At 42.3% G+C, this 15,200-nt stretch overlaps 1 protein-coding gene across 10 annotated transcripts in view; it reads right to left on the bottom strand.

The window, feature by feature from the left end:
• SYNJ1 (synaptojanin 1) overlaps positions 1–15,200 on the bottom strand; it is a 91,148-nt gene that overhangs the window by 11,028 nt on the left and 64,920 nt on the right. For 5 of the 10 annotated variants that reach the window (XM_040484036.1, XM_040484029.1, XM_040484030.1 and 2 more), the window contains 8 exons: positions 13,939–14,017; positions 9,944–10,106; positions 6,482–6,691; positions 5,227–5,367; positions 4,627–4,665; positions 2,899–2,946; positions 1,339–1,377; positions 1,135–1,205 (listed from right to left, as the gene is read on the bottom strand). In XM_040484036.1, coding sequence (XP_040339970.1) covers positions 1,135–1,205; positions 1,339–1,377; positions 2,899–2,946; positions 4,627–4,665; positions 5,227–5,367; positions 6,482–6,691; positions 9,944–10,106; positions 13,939–14,017 — 790 coding nt within the window. The remainder of the gene's footprint in view (positions 1–1,134; positions 1,206–1,338; positions 1,378–2,898; positions 2,947–4,626; positions 4,666–5,226; positions 5,368–6,481; positions 6,692–9,943; positions 10,107–13,938; positions 14,018–15,200) is intronic. The other 5 variants (XM_040484033.1, XM_040484035.1, XM_040484039.1 and 2 more) reach the window with 4 other exon arrangements.

Raw genomic sequence — 15,200 nt, 5'->3', positions numbered from 1 at the left:
TAAAAAAATTAAAAAAAAAGAGATGCTGGTGAAACACATGTTGTCTATTTTCATAAGTTTGCTGGAGCCTCTTAGTCCCCAATATTTCTTATTTTAGGCAAATGTTATTATTGCAATCACAAAATCCTGACTTACCTTCCCTACTCTAAAGGCATTAAATAAAGTGCACTGATAAAGTCAGTGAATAGCAATTTTCCCTTTTCTGAGAAAAGGAGAATGGGTAATAGGTATCTGCAGGGGTGTGTGTGTGTGTGTGTGTGTGTGTGTGTATTTATCTATAGGTATATTCCACAGACACTTTAATTTGGAGTGTACTATTACACATAGTAAAGGGCTTTTAGGGTGGATGTTAACAGGACAGCTATAACAGAAAAGACAAGGGATTTCTATCTTAGAAATTTTATGACAATTTCTTACCAGGAACCGGGAGCAGTTTCATTAGAAGTGGCCCCTACATTGCCCCCGAGAGTCCAGCCCCAGAACCCACTCTTTGGCTCGAGGCCCCCCCCCCCCAGAAGTCCCAGGAGCCACTAGATGAGCCGCTGATCCGGGTTCCCATTTCCTTGTATTACCTGACCCCAGAGGAAGTTTTCATGTAGGTAAATATTAGGATAATTATGTGTCTAAGAGAGCATATGATGAACACAGAAGAGCACAGATCTACAAGGAAGGGAGAAGCCCTGCAACACCATCTGCTCTCCTACTTGACTACCTTCAGAACCAGTTTTAGTATGCGGACTCTCATCATGAATTTTCGTCCCTGCAATCTAGTTTTAAAATCCTTCTTATTGAAGGATGACTTTATATTCCCCATTAATTACTCAGAAAATACCTTAAACCGCTGCACAGATACACTGGCCTCTCATAAATGTTAAGATCCTCAGTGACCCTAATTACTGACATGCATCACTTTGATTCAAATAATAAAGTATATTTAGTTATTTTTGAAGAGTGCGCTAGAATGTTAACAGTTGAAAGGTACCCTGGAGATCAACAAGTGCGATTCCCTCATTTTGGAGTCGAGGAAACCAGGCCTGGACTGGCCACATGACCTCCCAAGATAACACATCTGACTAATAGCAAACTGGGACCCAGAACTTGAACCTCTAGGCTCCCGGGCTAGGTGCTGCCTACCGGTCTGGCTGCACTGTATCCAGCAGGTCCTGGGCCTGGGAGTCCTGCCTGAGGTGAAGGCTGAGTGCGTCCTGAAACAAAGACATCACACTGTGTATTTAGGTTCTTTTACAAAAAGAAAGAAACAAGAAACCATGTACTTAAATCCCCAGTGTCTACATCGTCCAGTTTTAAGGTTACGTAGCTAAATTCAAGTGTTTTTACCTATGTTTTCTTTCCGTGTGGTTCCAGGGCTTTTGGGTGCTTTGAAGCAGGAAGGGAAAGAAAGGAGTCATAAGTAAACAGTCAGGCAACACTGTATAACATCAGCTGGGTGTTCTGTTTCGTTACCAGCACAAATGGGGGCATGAGATGGGAACCCAAGGCATACTGCTTTGGATAAGGATGAAAGCTATTATCAGTCCTGAAGGAAATGTCCCCAGAAGAGAGAGAAATTAAAATGCTTCTAGTGAAGTATTCTGTGAGAGACAGTTTAGCCCTCGGTCTGGTATCTCACAGCGTTACTTCTAAGGTGACTTTCCTAACACAGTTCTCTCCTGCGAACCTTGAAAACAGAAGGTCGCCCTGTGTGAATGGTCACAAGCAGTGACCCCGCTGCTTCTCAGAGCTTGCCGGACAAAGCTCCTGAGCAAACACAGCATTTTCCAAGTTCCGCAAGGGGCTGCTAACAACACTGTTTCAGGGCTTCATGCTGTAGATACCATTATCGGTAAAGAAATCTTACAATGAGATCTTTTAGATTCCCACAACGAAATCCCATGATTAAGGTAGAAGGCAGGCATATCTTACAAATAAGTATTTGCTTTACGGAGGACAGTGTTAATATGTGGTTCAAACTCACTAGAAAGGTACAGAAGAATGAAATGATATAAATCACTTTAGGGGCCAAAAGGAGTGTGTGTGTGGGAGGGGGGTTGGCTATTAAAGGTTGGCTATTAAAGGTGGCATCTCAAATTTATTCTTTTTTAAAGGAAATTCAAGAGTAATTGTTATGTTAAATCCATCAGCCGTTTGATCATTAGAATCTTACTGAATGGCTTCTAGTCTTAGGTCTTTTAATTTTTTTTTTTCAACGTTTATTTATTTTGGGGACAGAGAGAGACAGAGCATGAACGGGGGAGGGGCAGAGAGAGAGGGAGACACAGAATCGGAAACAGGCTCCAGGCTCTGAGCCATCAGCCCAGAGCCTGACGCGGGGCTCGAACTCCCGGACCGTGAGATCGTGACCTGGCTGAAGTCGGACACCTAACCGACTGCGCCACCCAGGCGCCCCTAGTCTTAGGTCTTTTAAGCAAATTTAGTTCAGCATTACTATGCAGAAAAAAATTTATGTTATTTGAAATCATCCACAAAATACTTATTCTTGGACTAGAATTAATAGGATTTAATTACGATTATTAATTTTTAAAACTTCAGAGTTGGTATAGTACATTTCTGACTCACTCTGAAAAGAATTTTGAAAGGCATTCTTCTTAAAATGCCATTGTACAGTAATTTCATATCCTAAGTAGGTACGACAATATATACAAAACAGAGTGCACAACAATGTTAAGAATTGGAGGGAAATTAAATGGGTCACCCGTTAGAAACTATCCACAACACAGAATGAAACGGGAAAAAGTACAAGGTTACACGGTGTAAGAGGAGGGGTGGGGAAGTTTACAGGCAGACCAAGGGCAGACTTAGTGTGCCTTGACGTGCTGGGGGGCTGACACTTGGAAGTGAGGTGAGAGGTCCGTTTCTAGGGCGCAGAAGTCTTGTTACCTTCCGTCTCTCGCCTAGCTGCCCCAGGACTGGGAGGGGCTCCGACACCTTTTTAGAGAAAGAACAGAAGCTGTGTATTGTTCAGGGCCCAGGGCACAGACCGAAAGGCAGGCACAAGACACAATTTCCTCCTCCAGCTGACTTTTGCAAAAAAAGGTTCTTCTACTGCCTAACATTTCTTCAAAGATATCGCTACAAACCAAAGCGACTTTAGATGCCTTGCCCAAAAACCCCAGTCCTCCCTTTCCTCAAACAGCCTAGAAAGGGGATGACAGTTTTCTTTTTATAACTGAGATTACTAGGGAATTTTAAAATATCTTCAAGAAAGCCTTTGCTTTACAGATCATCTTGTTACATTCACAGTTAAATCACTAATAAAAGCTCTAATGTTTGACAGGCAAAACGGGGAAACAAAATCAGCTTCAATTTCATTATAAATTTCTATGAGACTCTATTAGTTTCTTAGAGGTTAGTTTTTGATGCATCATTTTAAGAAAACTCCAAAAGTACTATAATGACTTCCTCTAAGTTACTGCCTTAAAGGAGTTACTGGCTTATAGGGTTAAAAAAATAAATAAGCTGCAAACGTTGCCTATGAAACAATTATGAAAAGAAGCACTTTTTAAAAATTAAGTCAGATTTTATAACTTTTTCACAAATCCATTTAAAAACTTATTTTCTGCAAGTTGTTTTCCTACTTAAAAAGAGGAGGATAAATAGAACTTATAAAAATACAAATAAAGGCAGGAGTTTAAAATGGGGAAAATTAAGGTTTTTTTGTAAGCTGATGGAAAAATCATCATCCAGCAGTGTTCTGCGGAGACTGTCATGCTGAAATAATTGAGCTTTGTTTTCTACACAAAGTCCTTAAAACCTGCACACAAGCAAAGTCAGCCTGTGATAACACGACTTGGTCAGCATCGGCACCAGATGGCCAGAGTGGAAACAGAACAACCACACAAGTACAGTGAGCCTTAAAAATATTAACGGTACATTTGTAAAGGCTCTTCTGCAGAATTATGACAACCTGGCCCATCCTCTCCTGAGACGTAGATTAAACGCACTTGTCAAACCAGAGCTCCAGTGGAGTTTTGTGAGAAATTTTCACGTAAACCCAATCGAGTACACTTTTTTGAAGAGTGATCCATTTGTGAACAAAAACTTCCTTATTGAAAAAAATCATTATTGTGTTGAAAAAAAGTGAAGCATTAACTTTTATGACAAGTTATGATAAAGCCATGAAAACTGAAGGATATGTTTCAGATAATTATAACTTTAAGCTGCATTCCTGGAAATTTTGCTCGTCAGATTTGCTAAGCTTCTAGAGAAGGAATGTACTAGATCATCACCAAATACTTGGGAAATGTTCTATATTTACTATACCTGAATTCCTTTTGAAATTAGTGTGATTTGGGGGAACTAAATCTTTGTCACCAAACTAACTATATTTATTAAGAAAAAGTGTACTGGTCCTTGATGAGTAATTCAACCATGTCTACCCGGAAAATGGAAGCCTCTATTAGTTCTATTCATGAATGAAACTGAACTCTAATCTTTTACTTAACAGGAATATAATGAAAGTTTGGGGCCATTTTTAACTTGGAGTATAAATATCATTCACTTTGACTTTTATCAGACAAATCTGAAATGTCTTTTTAGTTACAGGGATAAAATTCCAAAACATGAATGAAGCGAGATGCATGTATTATGACAAATATAAATGGTTACCTCCAATTTCCTTTCTAGCAGGTGCAGGACTCCTAGCTCCTTAGAGTTCATAAGAAAATATGCAGCAGAAAGGAAATGACATTAAATAAAAAACTGAAACGTCAAAGATTTATTATAGTATTCATGATGTTAAATAACATGTAGGAACTACATCTTAGTATCTTGGTACTATAAAAAAGCTATTATTTAACGCAAATATTTCTCACAATTTAAATAGCAACACTATACTTACTTAAAAAGCATATTTAGGCAAATTCATAACACTTTATGGGAAGTAAGTATATGTATGCCCTTCAGTTCTACTTACATATTTTACAGAAGTTAGTGCAACTGCATCAAATTAGCAAAAACAAAACATTTTGTGCACACCTGTAAGAAGGCAGCTAGAAAGCCCTATTACAGAAATCTAGCTGGGAAACACTCTTTTTACCTGTTCCGAGGGGCCTGCCATGTTCCTTAGAGAAAGGCTGAGGCAGTAGCAACAATGACAGAAAAATCATAAAATCTGGAAGCTAGAGGTTTTAAGCGTGCAAAACACCATAAAATAGAACGGAGGAAGATCGGAAATCTAGCCCAAATGGAAATCACGTGGTTTGTTACCTGAAGGTGGGGGTGGTCTCTGTGGGGGGGCGGGGCGCGTAGGAGGAGCCACCGGGCGGGGAGGAGGAGGCCGCTTGGGCTCTAAGGTCTGAGAATCTTTTTGCTGCAGCTGTGTTGCCGGCAGAGCGTCCATAGGAGAACCTGAACAAGTACAGCAGGTGAGAGCAGTGGGTGTGAGCGCAAAGGTATGGTACTTCCCAATACGTGTGAGAAATCCTCGATTTTGCTTACTTTCTCACTTTGTACTGTCATGTACGGACACGCATTTCTGGTGTCAATAACGTAAGCAGTTCTGCCAGTAAATTCCCCATTGGTGCCATGGAAGCAATGGCGCCAGCTCCTGTGGACCAGCTGGCCGAGGCCCCAGGTGCTGAGAGCCGATTTACCAAGTGGCCCCATCAAGGCGGCACACAGTGTGGGCTGAAGGAAGTCATTTGCAGTCGGCTGGCCCCTACCGAGAAGGAAAAAGGAATCTCTTCTTTTCTCTAGACCTGAGCTCATCCTGAGTTTAACTAAAGAAGTCAGGCCTCTAAGAGCAGTATGGGAGAACTGGAGAAATCTATGAAATGGAAGACATTTTCTGGAGATGCTGGTGAGCATGGAATCATGGGATGTAACAATTTCCAGAGACAGATATTCCAACTTTAGGAAGTAATGACTACAAATCTGAATTAAAAAAAAAATTTTGTCTCTTCTTAATTCATACTATAATATAGGTTACGTACAGATATATAGGTAAGCCCAGATAGTTATGAGTTCTTACTATAATGATAGAAAAACATTCGTTTTAAGACATGGATAAACCTAAGCACATAGAAAAAATGATTTCAGAAAAATTCTCATCAAGCGAAGTGATGATGAGTTTCCTTTCCATTTAGAGCTTACCATCTACAAAGTTTCCTCTTCTGTATGCACAGAAAACATGGTACAGATCCAAAGGCGACAGAGATTTGATCGTCTAAAATCAAATATATTGGGGCATCTGGGTGGCTCAGTCAGTTGCGAGTCCGACTTGAGCTCAGGTCATGATCTCACAGTTTGTGGGTTCAAGCCTGGCATCAGGCTCTGTGCTGACAGCTCAGAGCCCAGAGCCTGCTTTGGATAATGTCTACTTCCCTCTCTGCCCCTCCCCTGCTCACACTCTGTCTCTCTCTCGCTCTCTCTCAAAAATAAACAAATATTTAAAAAAATTAAGAAACAAATAAAATAAAATCAGCTAGGGAAGGTCCTACACAACTTTAAGGAAAATACACACTTTGTGAAGATGGATGCCCAGGTGTTCTTGATGGTGCCCGACTCGGTCTTATGGGAAGGGAAGGCACAGGACCCTCTGATATGGTTGGTGACTGGCAGGGACTGGTTCGGGGTGAAGAGCTCGGGGAAGTGCCGAGGCCAGAACTTGAGGACGGCTGGAGGTGCTGGGGAAGAATTTCCTCAACTTCAGCACTGTAGTCATCAACATCACCTAAGGACACAAGGTTATCAAAATGACCACCATTTCAACTTTCTCAGAGATGGTCTTCACCAATCCAGGTTTCAGGGGGTTCAAGACGCAAAATAAACACGTTCACATTATGACATCGCAGTGTGCATAGGTTAAGTATGTAGACACATATAAAAATTGGATGTGTGCGGAACCAGAAATAGTATCAACGCCCTTACAGAAAATGTAATTAAAGAGAAGCCTATGACCTCAGGGCATCAGGATGCCAGTGGTGACTGAGCGGGGTGACTCACAGCTTTCAATTCTCCACTCAGCAGCCGGACCAGTGCTGGCCGACTGAAAGGTTTACCGCTCTCCTTTCGAACCTTCCTACGTGCCCTGTGGAACTGCTCCCTCCCCACTGCCCTCAACTCAGCTCCAGTGCACACCCTTCCCCCAGAGTCTCCTCACCACTCCTCCCCCTGGGCTCTCCCGGGCTCCCCCATCTCCCCTTTCCTCGAGGCTGGAAAGTACAGCCAGGGTGCCCCTCGCAACCTCATTCCAATTTCAGAACATTAACCTTCCAGTCCTGAACAAACTTCTCTGAGGCTATGCCAGCGGGAGTTTACGGAACACCCCGTATACCTCCTTGCTGTCATGATCTCCAACCTCCATCCTCCTGGTCACCTGAACCCGTTCATCGAGGACTAAGCAGAGAGCAGGATGGCAGTCAGGTCCCACCATCTTTCTGGGTGACATCAAAGTTCGCATCGACGGTAACGCAGCGACAACCTAAATGCCTTGGTCTTGTCCTTCCACTCTCCTCCGCTCAAACACACACAGCCCTCACAGCGGCACCGCCTCCGAAATACGCTCCCGACACTTCATTCTGACCCTTAGCTCCCAGCCTTCCGGTTCTCGCTCTCAGTTACTCTTTCCTCTTGGGACTTCATCAGGATCCAGGCCTTTGGGCCCCCTCTACTTTCAGCCCCTGTCTGTCGGATTCTGCTCCTCTGAAGGTGACTTCACATTCCAGGGCACTTCACCTCCACCACCCCCGCGCCCCCCATGCACTGTTCTTTTGTCCCACCTGTCATTTGCACTGTCTAATCTCTCTGTGGCTGCACCTGGGCTGCTGCTGGTCACGTGGTGCTGACGGTTGCGGTGGCATTAAATTTGCAGTCTTCAGCCTCCTCTGGGATCCCAAAGCTGCCTGGCAATTCCACGGTTTTGTGACTGGCTCCCGCCGAACTCCATCTCAGGAGCTTTATCTCGAAAACTTCTCGACTCTTCCCCAAACGGCGGGTTGCCCTAGGCCTGCAGATAGCCTCAACTTTTAACACTTCACAGAGGAAAGAGAAGTCTTAAGATGGGACCCCCGTCCCCTTCGACAACCTGCTGCCAAACTGGAGTCCAATCCCGTGGTTGCACTTAGGTCTTTGTGGGGGAAACAAAGGGGGTTCTGCCCCTCCCCCGTTTTCTCAGTGACCTGCGCCCCCACTCCTTCTGCCCTGATGGTCCCCAACACCATCAGCCCTTTCCATCAGCGCTAAGCATTCTCAAGCCTCTCTCCTTTCAAACAGCACCCCCTGGACCCCCGATCTCCCTGGAGCAACTGCCCTTTTCTCTCCGCCACCCCCATCTTAGCTTCTTTAAAGAGCTGTCTCCAGACACTCTCTCCGCTTCTTCATCTTCTACCCACACCTCCATTTACCACCATCTGGCTTCATCACTGCACTGAAAGTACTCTCATGAGTGTCACCAACAGCCGCTTTCACTGTTATTAAATCCAAAGGGCAAGTTGTGGTCCCCGTTTCTCCTCCTCTCTCTGTGACACAGGACTCCACTGACTATGCCTCCTTTGTTACCATTTCTTGCCTTGATTTTTACGCCAACCTCTTGGGTCTTTGACATTTCTAGTTGTTTCTTCTCATTTTGTTTTTATGAGCAGCTGCCTTCTGCCTGTCCTTAAAGTCTGAGTTTCTCTGCTCGTTCCCAGGACTGGTTTTCTCCCATCTCTACATAGACCTTCTGGCCAAGCTAATGACTAGCCATGGCTTTCACTGCCATTATAATTGCCCCGTGAGCCCAGGGCTCTCTGGAGCACCAGGCCCAGGTACCCACAGCCTACATGTGGGCCCAGCAGGCTCCAAAGGCACCTCAGTTTGACACGATCGAAACCAAATCCATGTCCCACCCCCACTGCCTCCCCTCCTGCTTTCTTTTCTCTCTGTTTACTCCCTCACGAGCATATTTATGGAAGAACTGTGAGCCTTTCCCCACTGTGGTCTTGCACATCCCTTCTTCCTGGTTTTCCCCCTCTACCTTCTCTCATCTAATTCTCACCCAGTCTTTAGATTCTCAACTTAAATTTCAATTCCTCTGGGAAACCGTTCCCAACTTCCCAAATCCGGGTTGGGCAACTCTCCCGTGAACTCCCAGAGTCGCTCGCCACTGCATCGCTGTCACGAGATTCTCGCTACCCGCTCACTTGTAACGCCACTAAGCTAGGAGTTCTGGAAGGGCAAGGCTGACATCTGTTGAATTTCCAGCACCCGGTATGCACTTGGCACATAAAAGATATGACATAAATGTGTGGACTAAGTCAACAAATGAATAGAGAAAAGGGAAAACTGGCATTGTCTCCTAAGGCGGTCAACTCTTAATGTGTTCTCTAGATGTACAGGGTCTCACAGTATGATAGACTGTCATTTTATAAACTAAGGCATGCATTTTAATGGAAAACATGCTAGAAAAATACAGCATATAGCATTAGAAAGCACCTGCACTTCTTAATCACATTTAAGGAAACTATTGCCCAGATAACTGAACACTAAATTCGAGATGGCTACATTTATATGGGTCCGTTCAAATGCATGTGCTCCTAGCCGCCTTGAGAATCTTTCCTAAAATTGCTTTGAAATATACCTTCTTTTATCGTCATTATTTTTAACTCATTTCTGTTGTTAGAACACGCGCTTTGAAATTCTCCCTCTCTACCTTAACTGCAATTAGTGGTTGCAAACCACACACCAGAAATACCAATTGGTGCCCCTGTGGTACACGGACATGAACTAGCACTTGTAAAGATCTTATCCTTTCAATGGCAGAAGGGCAAATACGTTTGCAATTTGAAGTCCAGGTACCGGCAAACTACACGCAATACGACGCAAAACAAAATCTAATTGATGCTGCTCTGTGTGTTACAAGAAGACAGAGATGGGGACTGAGACTTCGCGGATGGGAAGGACACTTATCTAGAGGTGCAGAAGGAAATGCGTTCGATAAACAAACCTTCCATATCGAAATCTGCTGTGACCTCCGCATCTTCACCAAGCAGGGTAGAGCTTGTCGATGACGGCAACGGAACGTTAATTTTCTCTAAACTCATTTCTTCTTCCAGATTTTTGATCCAGTCTGGACTTTTTAAAGTAATAGTTATAGTCCGACCCAATAACTAGTTGGTAAGAAGAGATGTAAGATAAAAATTCACTGGCATGAAAATTATCTTGGAAAACAAGTGACTGCTCTGGTTATACTATGCAACAGTATAGGCTTACTTCAGCTAGACTCAATTCAACGTACACTGTCTCACATATACTGAATTTTTAACTAGTATAAACATGCCCAGTTTCTCCTTTAAATCCTGTGTTGCGAAATCTAAGGTCTTCTTTTCTAGGATGCACGCAGAATCAGGTTTCCTTTGCTGTAAGTCAGTATCTTTCCCTGGCCAGATGTAAATTAACTGACAGTTTCGCTACATAGTTTCATACTTTCTTTGATATTCAGTGACTGTTCCTACCTGAAACAATAACAGAAGAGACAGACTGGCACTCCGCCTTTCTTATAAATGTGAGTGCCTTTTAGACAAAAGTATAATCTAAAACACTCAAACACGTTATGATTAAGTCACACCGTCCTGCTGATGGATTCAAAAAATAGTTTCAAAACACTTGCAGACAGCCACAAGTCTCCTTGGTCAGGGGTGCCCGGGTGCTTCATTCTGTTGGGCGACTGGCTCTTGATTTTGGCTCAGGTCATGGTCTCACAGTTCATGAGTTCGAGCCCTGCATCGGGCTCTGAGCTTATAGTGCGGAGCCTGCTTGGGATTCTCTCCCTCCCCATCTCTGACCCTCCGCTTCGCATGCTCAGGCTCTGTCTCTCTCAATAAATAACTACATACTAAAATTAAAAAAAAAAGACTCCCTGGTCAAACAGAGGCTGTGCACTAGAAAGCCATTTTCATTGAAAACCCATACCATGTAACTAATCTGCTTTCTAAAATGCAAGCTCTCAAAAAAAAGGGGGGGGAGGGGCGCCTGGGTGGCTCAGTCGGTTAAACATCCGACTTCGGCTCAGGTCATGATCTCACGGTTTGTGAGTTCAAGCCCCACATCTGGCTCTGTGCTGATGGCTCCGAGCCTGGAGCCTGCTTCGGATTCTGTCTCCCTCTCTCTCTGCCCTTCTGCCGCTCGTGCTCTCTCTCTCCAAAATAAATAAAAATTAAAAAGAAAAAATGCAAGCTCTCTCCTACACAGTTTCAACTTTCCTCATTTAAAGAGCTTCTGGAGCATATAAAATAAGTGAACTTTTCTGGTATTTTCAAATGAACTGTGTAGCTGTGACCGACATGCTGTGAAGACAGCTGGCACCTTTGTGGGTACAGATCTTCCTTGGCCCAAAGTGCTATCGACATGAGAATTCCTTGAAGGCACAGGATGGAGACATTGAAAGCTGCTGGCCTGAATGCTACAGTGGTTTTTAACAGTAATTTAGTGTCCACACTAAGCTTTGAAGTCAGCGTTCTAAGAAACTAGTAATCCTTTCTTTACTTGCTTATCAGCCTAAATCAATTCCATTCCAGAACTTGGCAACAGGCTTCACAGGTCTTTAAAGAACACGCTCAAGAAGGTCATCCTGTGGGTTGGCCCCACTTAAGCTAGCTACTTTTTCTAGATTCTTCCCTGGAATGGAAGAGCTCTTATGGGACTCCATCCTAGAAGATTTCAGGCTGAAATAATGTTATTAGCAAAGGCAACAGACAAGAGAGTTGAAAATATCTAGCTTTCAAAAGGACAAATTAAATATTATTACGCACTTTCCACAAACATCGTTTTTACAGAATTTTCAAAATAGTTTTGGGGAGCTAAGAGTGGGTACTTTCTAAGAACATAACAAAGATAACTAGACTTGAGGGTGAGGGACAGGGCTGAAGAAGAGGGGAAAATATAAAACAGAGAGGGACAAAAGAAATACTCAGCAAAGGAGCAAGCTGACAAAGAAGGCCAAATTCAGAATTGCTCTTAAATATTTATACCCTTAAGGGACGAGGACACGCTTTTGAAGAGACCAAAGCTAGAGTTAAATTTAAAACTCAATAATTTCCATACAGTTAGGACAACAAAGTTACAAGACGGACAGGAACATCTGCAGCATACACAGGAAGGGACTGAAATTTTAACGCCAAGGGAGATCTTATACACCAGGGAAAAATGGGCTAGGGACATACGCAATTCATTGAGAAAGTACTGATGACCACTAAATTAAGATAAGCAGTGATCAGAATCTTAATGGGAATGACATACTACTGGTTTTTCAGACTGTCAAAGTTAGACATGACCCAGTATCGATTGGGATGTAGACGGTGGGTAATCCGAGGCATAACAGAATTAGATCTACTCCTTCTGAAGCGCAATTAGGCAGCAAGCGTCAGACTGTAACACTGCCTATATTCTCTGACACAGCAAATTTACATTTAGGAATTTATCCTCAGGGAAGGAATAACAGGATAGGCACACAAAGTTATAGTGTACACAGGGCTTCCCTGGAATGCTGGTTTTGCTAATTAAAAGTTGGAAACAATCTGCTATTAATAAGAGTTTGTTAAATAAATTTATGTATTTGTCCATGCAACAAAATTAATGGAAAGAGTAAAAGTGACATTATTTGCTCATAAAGAAAAACGCCCATGATACAGTCTCAAGTGAAGAGGTAGTAAGAAAACAGTATTTATAACACGATCTCATTTGTGTTTGTATATGCATGTATGTGTGTACACATATATCCCACTTGTGTTGATACATACACATACGTATATATAATCTCATTGGTTAATATATATGCATAGATGAAGGTGAGGAGAAATTATTTTGTAATAGTAGGATTAGTGTTCTTCATTATTTCTTCCTTTATGCTTTTTTTTCTTTAACATTTATTCAGTTTTTGAGAGACAGAGAGAGACAGGGAGTAAGTGGGGGAGGGGCAGAGAGAGAGGGAGACACATAATCGGAAGCAGGCTCCAGGTTCTGAGCTGTCAGCACAGAGCCCGACGCGGGGCTTGAACCCACCAACCGTGAGATCGTGACCTGAGCCAAAGTCGGACGCTCAACCGACTGAGCCATCCAGGCGCCCTTCCTTCATACTTTCCTGTATTTCATGATTTACTTTTGCTTGAGTGTATTACTATTACGTTCAGGAAAAACAAGCAAATAGAACCCTATAAAACCTATTTCAAAAGTAATGTATATGTGGAAATTTTTTTCTCCAAGGAAGTTGAAATAATGCGACAGAAGAGGAAGCACAGGGAAGTCCTTATGAGTGGCCCACTGTTGGAGAAATTAGGCCCGGATTTTAGTCTATCCTGTCTAGTGATCGTATACTTAGAAACAGGATGTGTCTAAAAGCGTTCAGAAAAAACTGAAAGATACAGCACTTTATGGAAATAAAACTATTCCGGGCCAAATTGATGTAAATTTCCTCCATCAGTAACATGTTAAGTCACAGGTTAGGAATACCTATTTAAAAATTTCTAAAATATCTTGGTGGGATGGATTTGTTATCTATGGGAATTATTTTACCTACACCTGAAAAAGGTATCTGGGGACCATGATCCAAGCCAAGAAAACAAGTTCTTAGGAATAAAGAGTACCTTCCTCCCTTGTTTTCTTATAAATAAGGCATTTTCTTCATTCGATAGAAATCTTTCCTACTATGAATGAGCCAGAATATCTATTCCACTTAACAAAATTTCTATATAATAAAAACCAAGTTGGGTGGTAAACATATTTTCTTCTTAGTCTGTTACCAATTGTTAGTATCTTTAGGGAGGACCAAAATAATTCCAAGCTGGTCAGAAACCTAGTCTAAATAATAAATATTAAAGCACACCATAAGGCCTTCTATAGTTCTGCACTGGAAATACATCTAGATAATCCTGCTGCATGGCTATAAAATTATAATCTTTGGATACAGAATTTCAAAATGGCTTACAATCAACAAATGCTACCTACCTCTTTACCATTTAGGTTCAGAACACTCAAGGCAGAGCTTCCCTCCAAAAATGTAACCCACATTTTGTCTTCTACAAATCTTCAAGAAAGAGAAACATAAACAACAAAAAATAATTAATACCTTAGATATAATTAGTCCAACAACCAGCCCAATGACTATTGATTAACAAAGGCCTATGGAGGCCAGGAAGTAAAACACAACAGGGAGAGCAGTAGAGCCACTAGTGGCCTGGAGAGGGCACTCTGCCTCTCAAAGCTTTCAAATTCAAATTTCTTTCAAATACTATGCTAATAAAACAGCCTGTCAAAAGAAGGGCCCTGTGGCCCTCCATTTGTGATCCTGCTAATCTAATCCTTCATTTCACTCACAAGGCAAAAAGGGCCAGAGGTTAAAAGTGGCTTGTTCAAAGCCACTCTACAAGGAGACTCCGTTACAGGGCTAGAATACAAATTTCCTGACCCCAGAGTCCAGCACCATGTATTTTCAAGGTCTCCATGACATCTCTGAAGCAAATTTCCTTTGACCAAGAAAGAAGATGGGGAGTTGTCCTTAAAATACACATATCCGATTGGCCCCAGAGTGCCTTAGGGTATTATGGTCCTTGTCTTTATGCAGGGGACAGCCATTTACTCTCTTGGGACTTCAATGGCCTTTGCTATGACTCTAAGTTTGCAATTTTGAAATAAGAAGCCCCCAAAAAGAAAAAAAACTAAAAGGACATTAGAGTAAGTTCTGAATTAAGACGATCACTGACATGTAATAATGTTATCGCACAAAAGAGAGTAAAACAAAAACATTATCAGTCTTATTTATAGAAATAATTTTACACATTGGACTACTCCCCGATTATACAAATCAAGATCAGAAATTCTGCAGATTTTTCAAAGATGAGGGGAAAATATGTGCACGTGCACACGCGCGTGCATGCACACACACGCTAGGATTCAAAAGCATGGCTTATGGATATTAAGAGGAAGAGGCTAAAAAGAGAAATAGGAACAAGTACTTTATCCTGTTTAAATCAGAGGCCTGATTTCTACAGATTTCTACAATCACCCAAATATGACCAAGATAAGTGACTCAATTTCTGTGGCATGTTAAGTTACTAAGCTGCAAGATGCCACCATTTGAAAGACACAGAACATCATTCCTATCTAAATACTATGAAGGGGATCTTTTTCATACTGTTGGCAATGGAGAAGATCTCTCCTCCAAAGGTTAAAATCACTACTATAAGGTTGCGCTTATGCTGCACTAGTCC

This window comes from Herpailurus yagouaroundi, unplaced genomic scaffold (genome assembly GCF_014898765.1).
Source record: "Herpailurus yagouaroundi ecotype Mexico unplaced genomic scaffold, PumYag 162, whole genome shotgun sequence".
In the NCBI taxonomy this organism is placed as follows: domain Eukaryota; kingdom Metazoa; phylum Chordata; class Mammalia; order Carnivora; family Felidae; genus Herpailurus; species Herpailurus yagouaroundi.
This window is presented reverse-complemented; position numbering and strand designations above follow the sequence as displayed.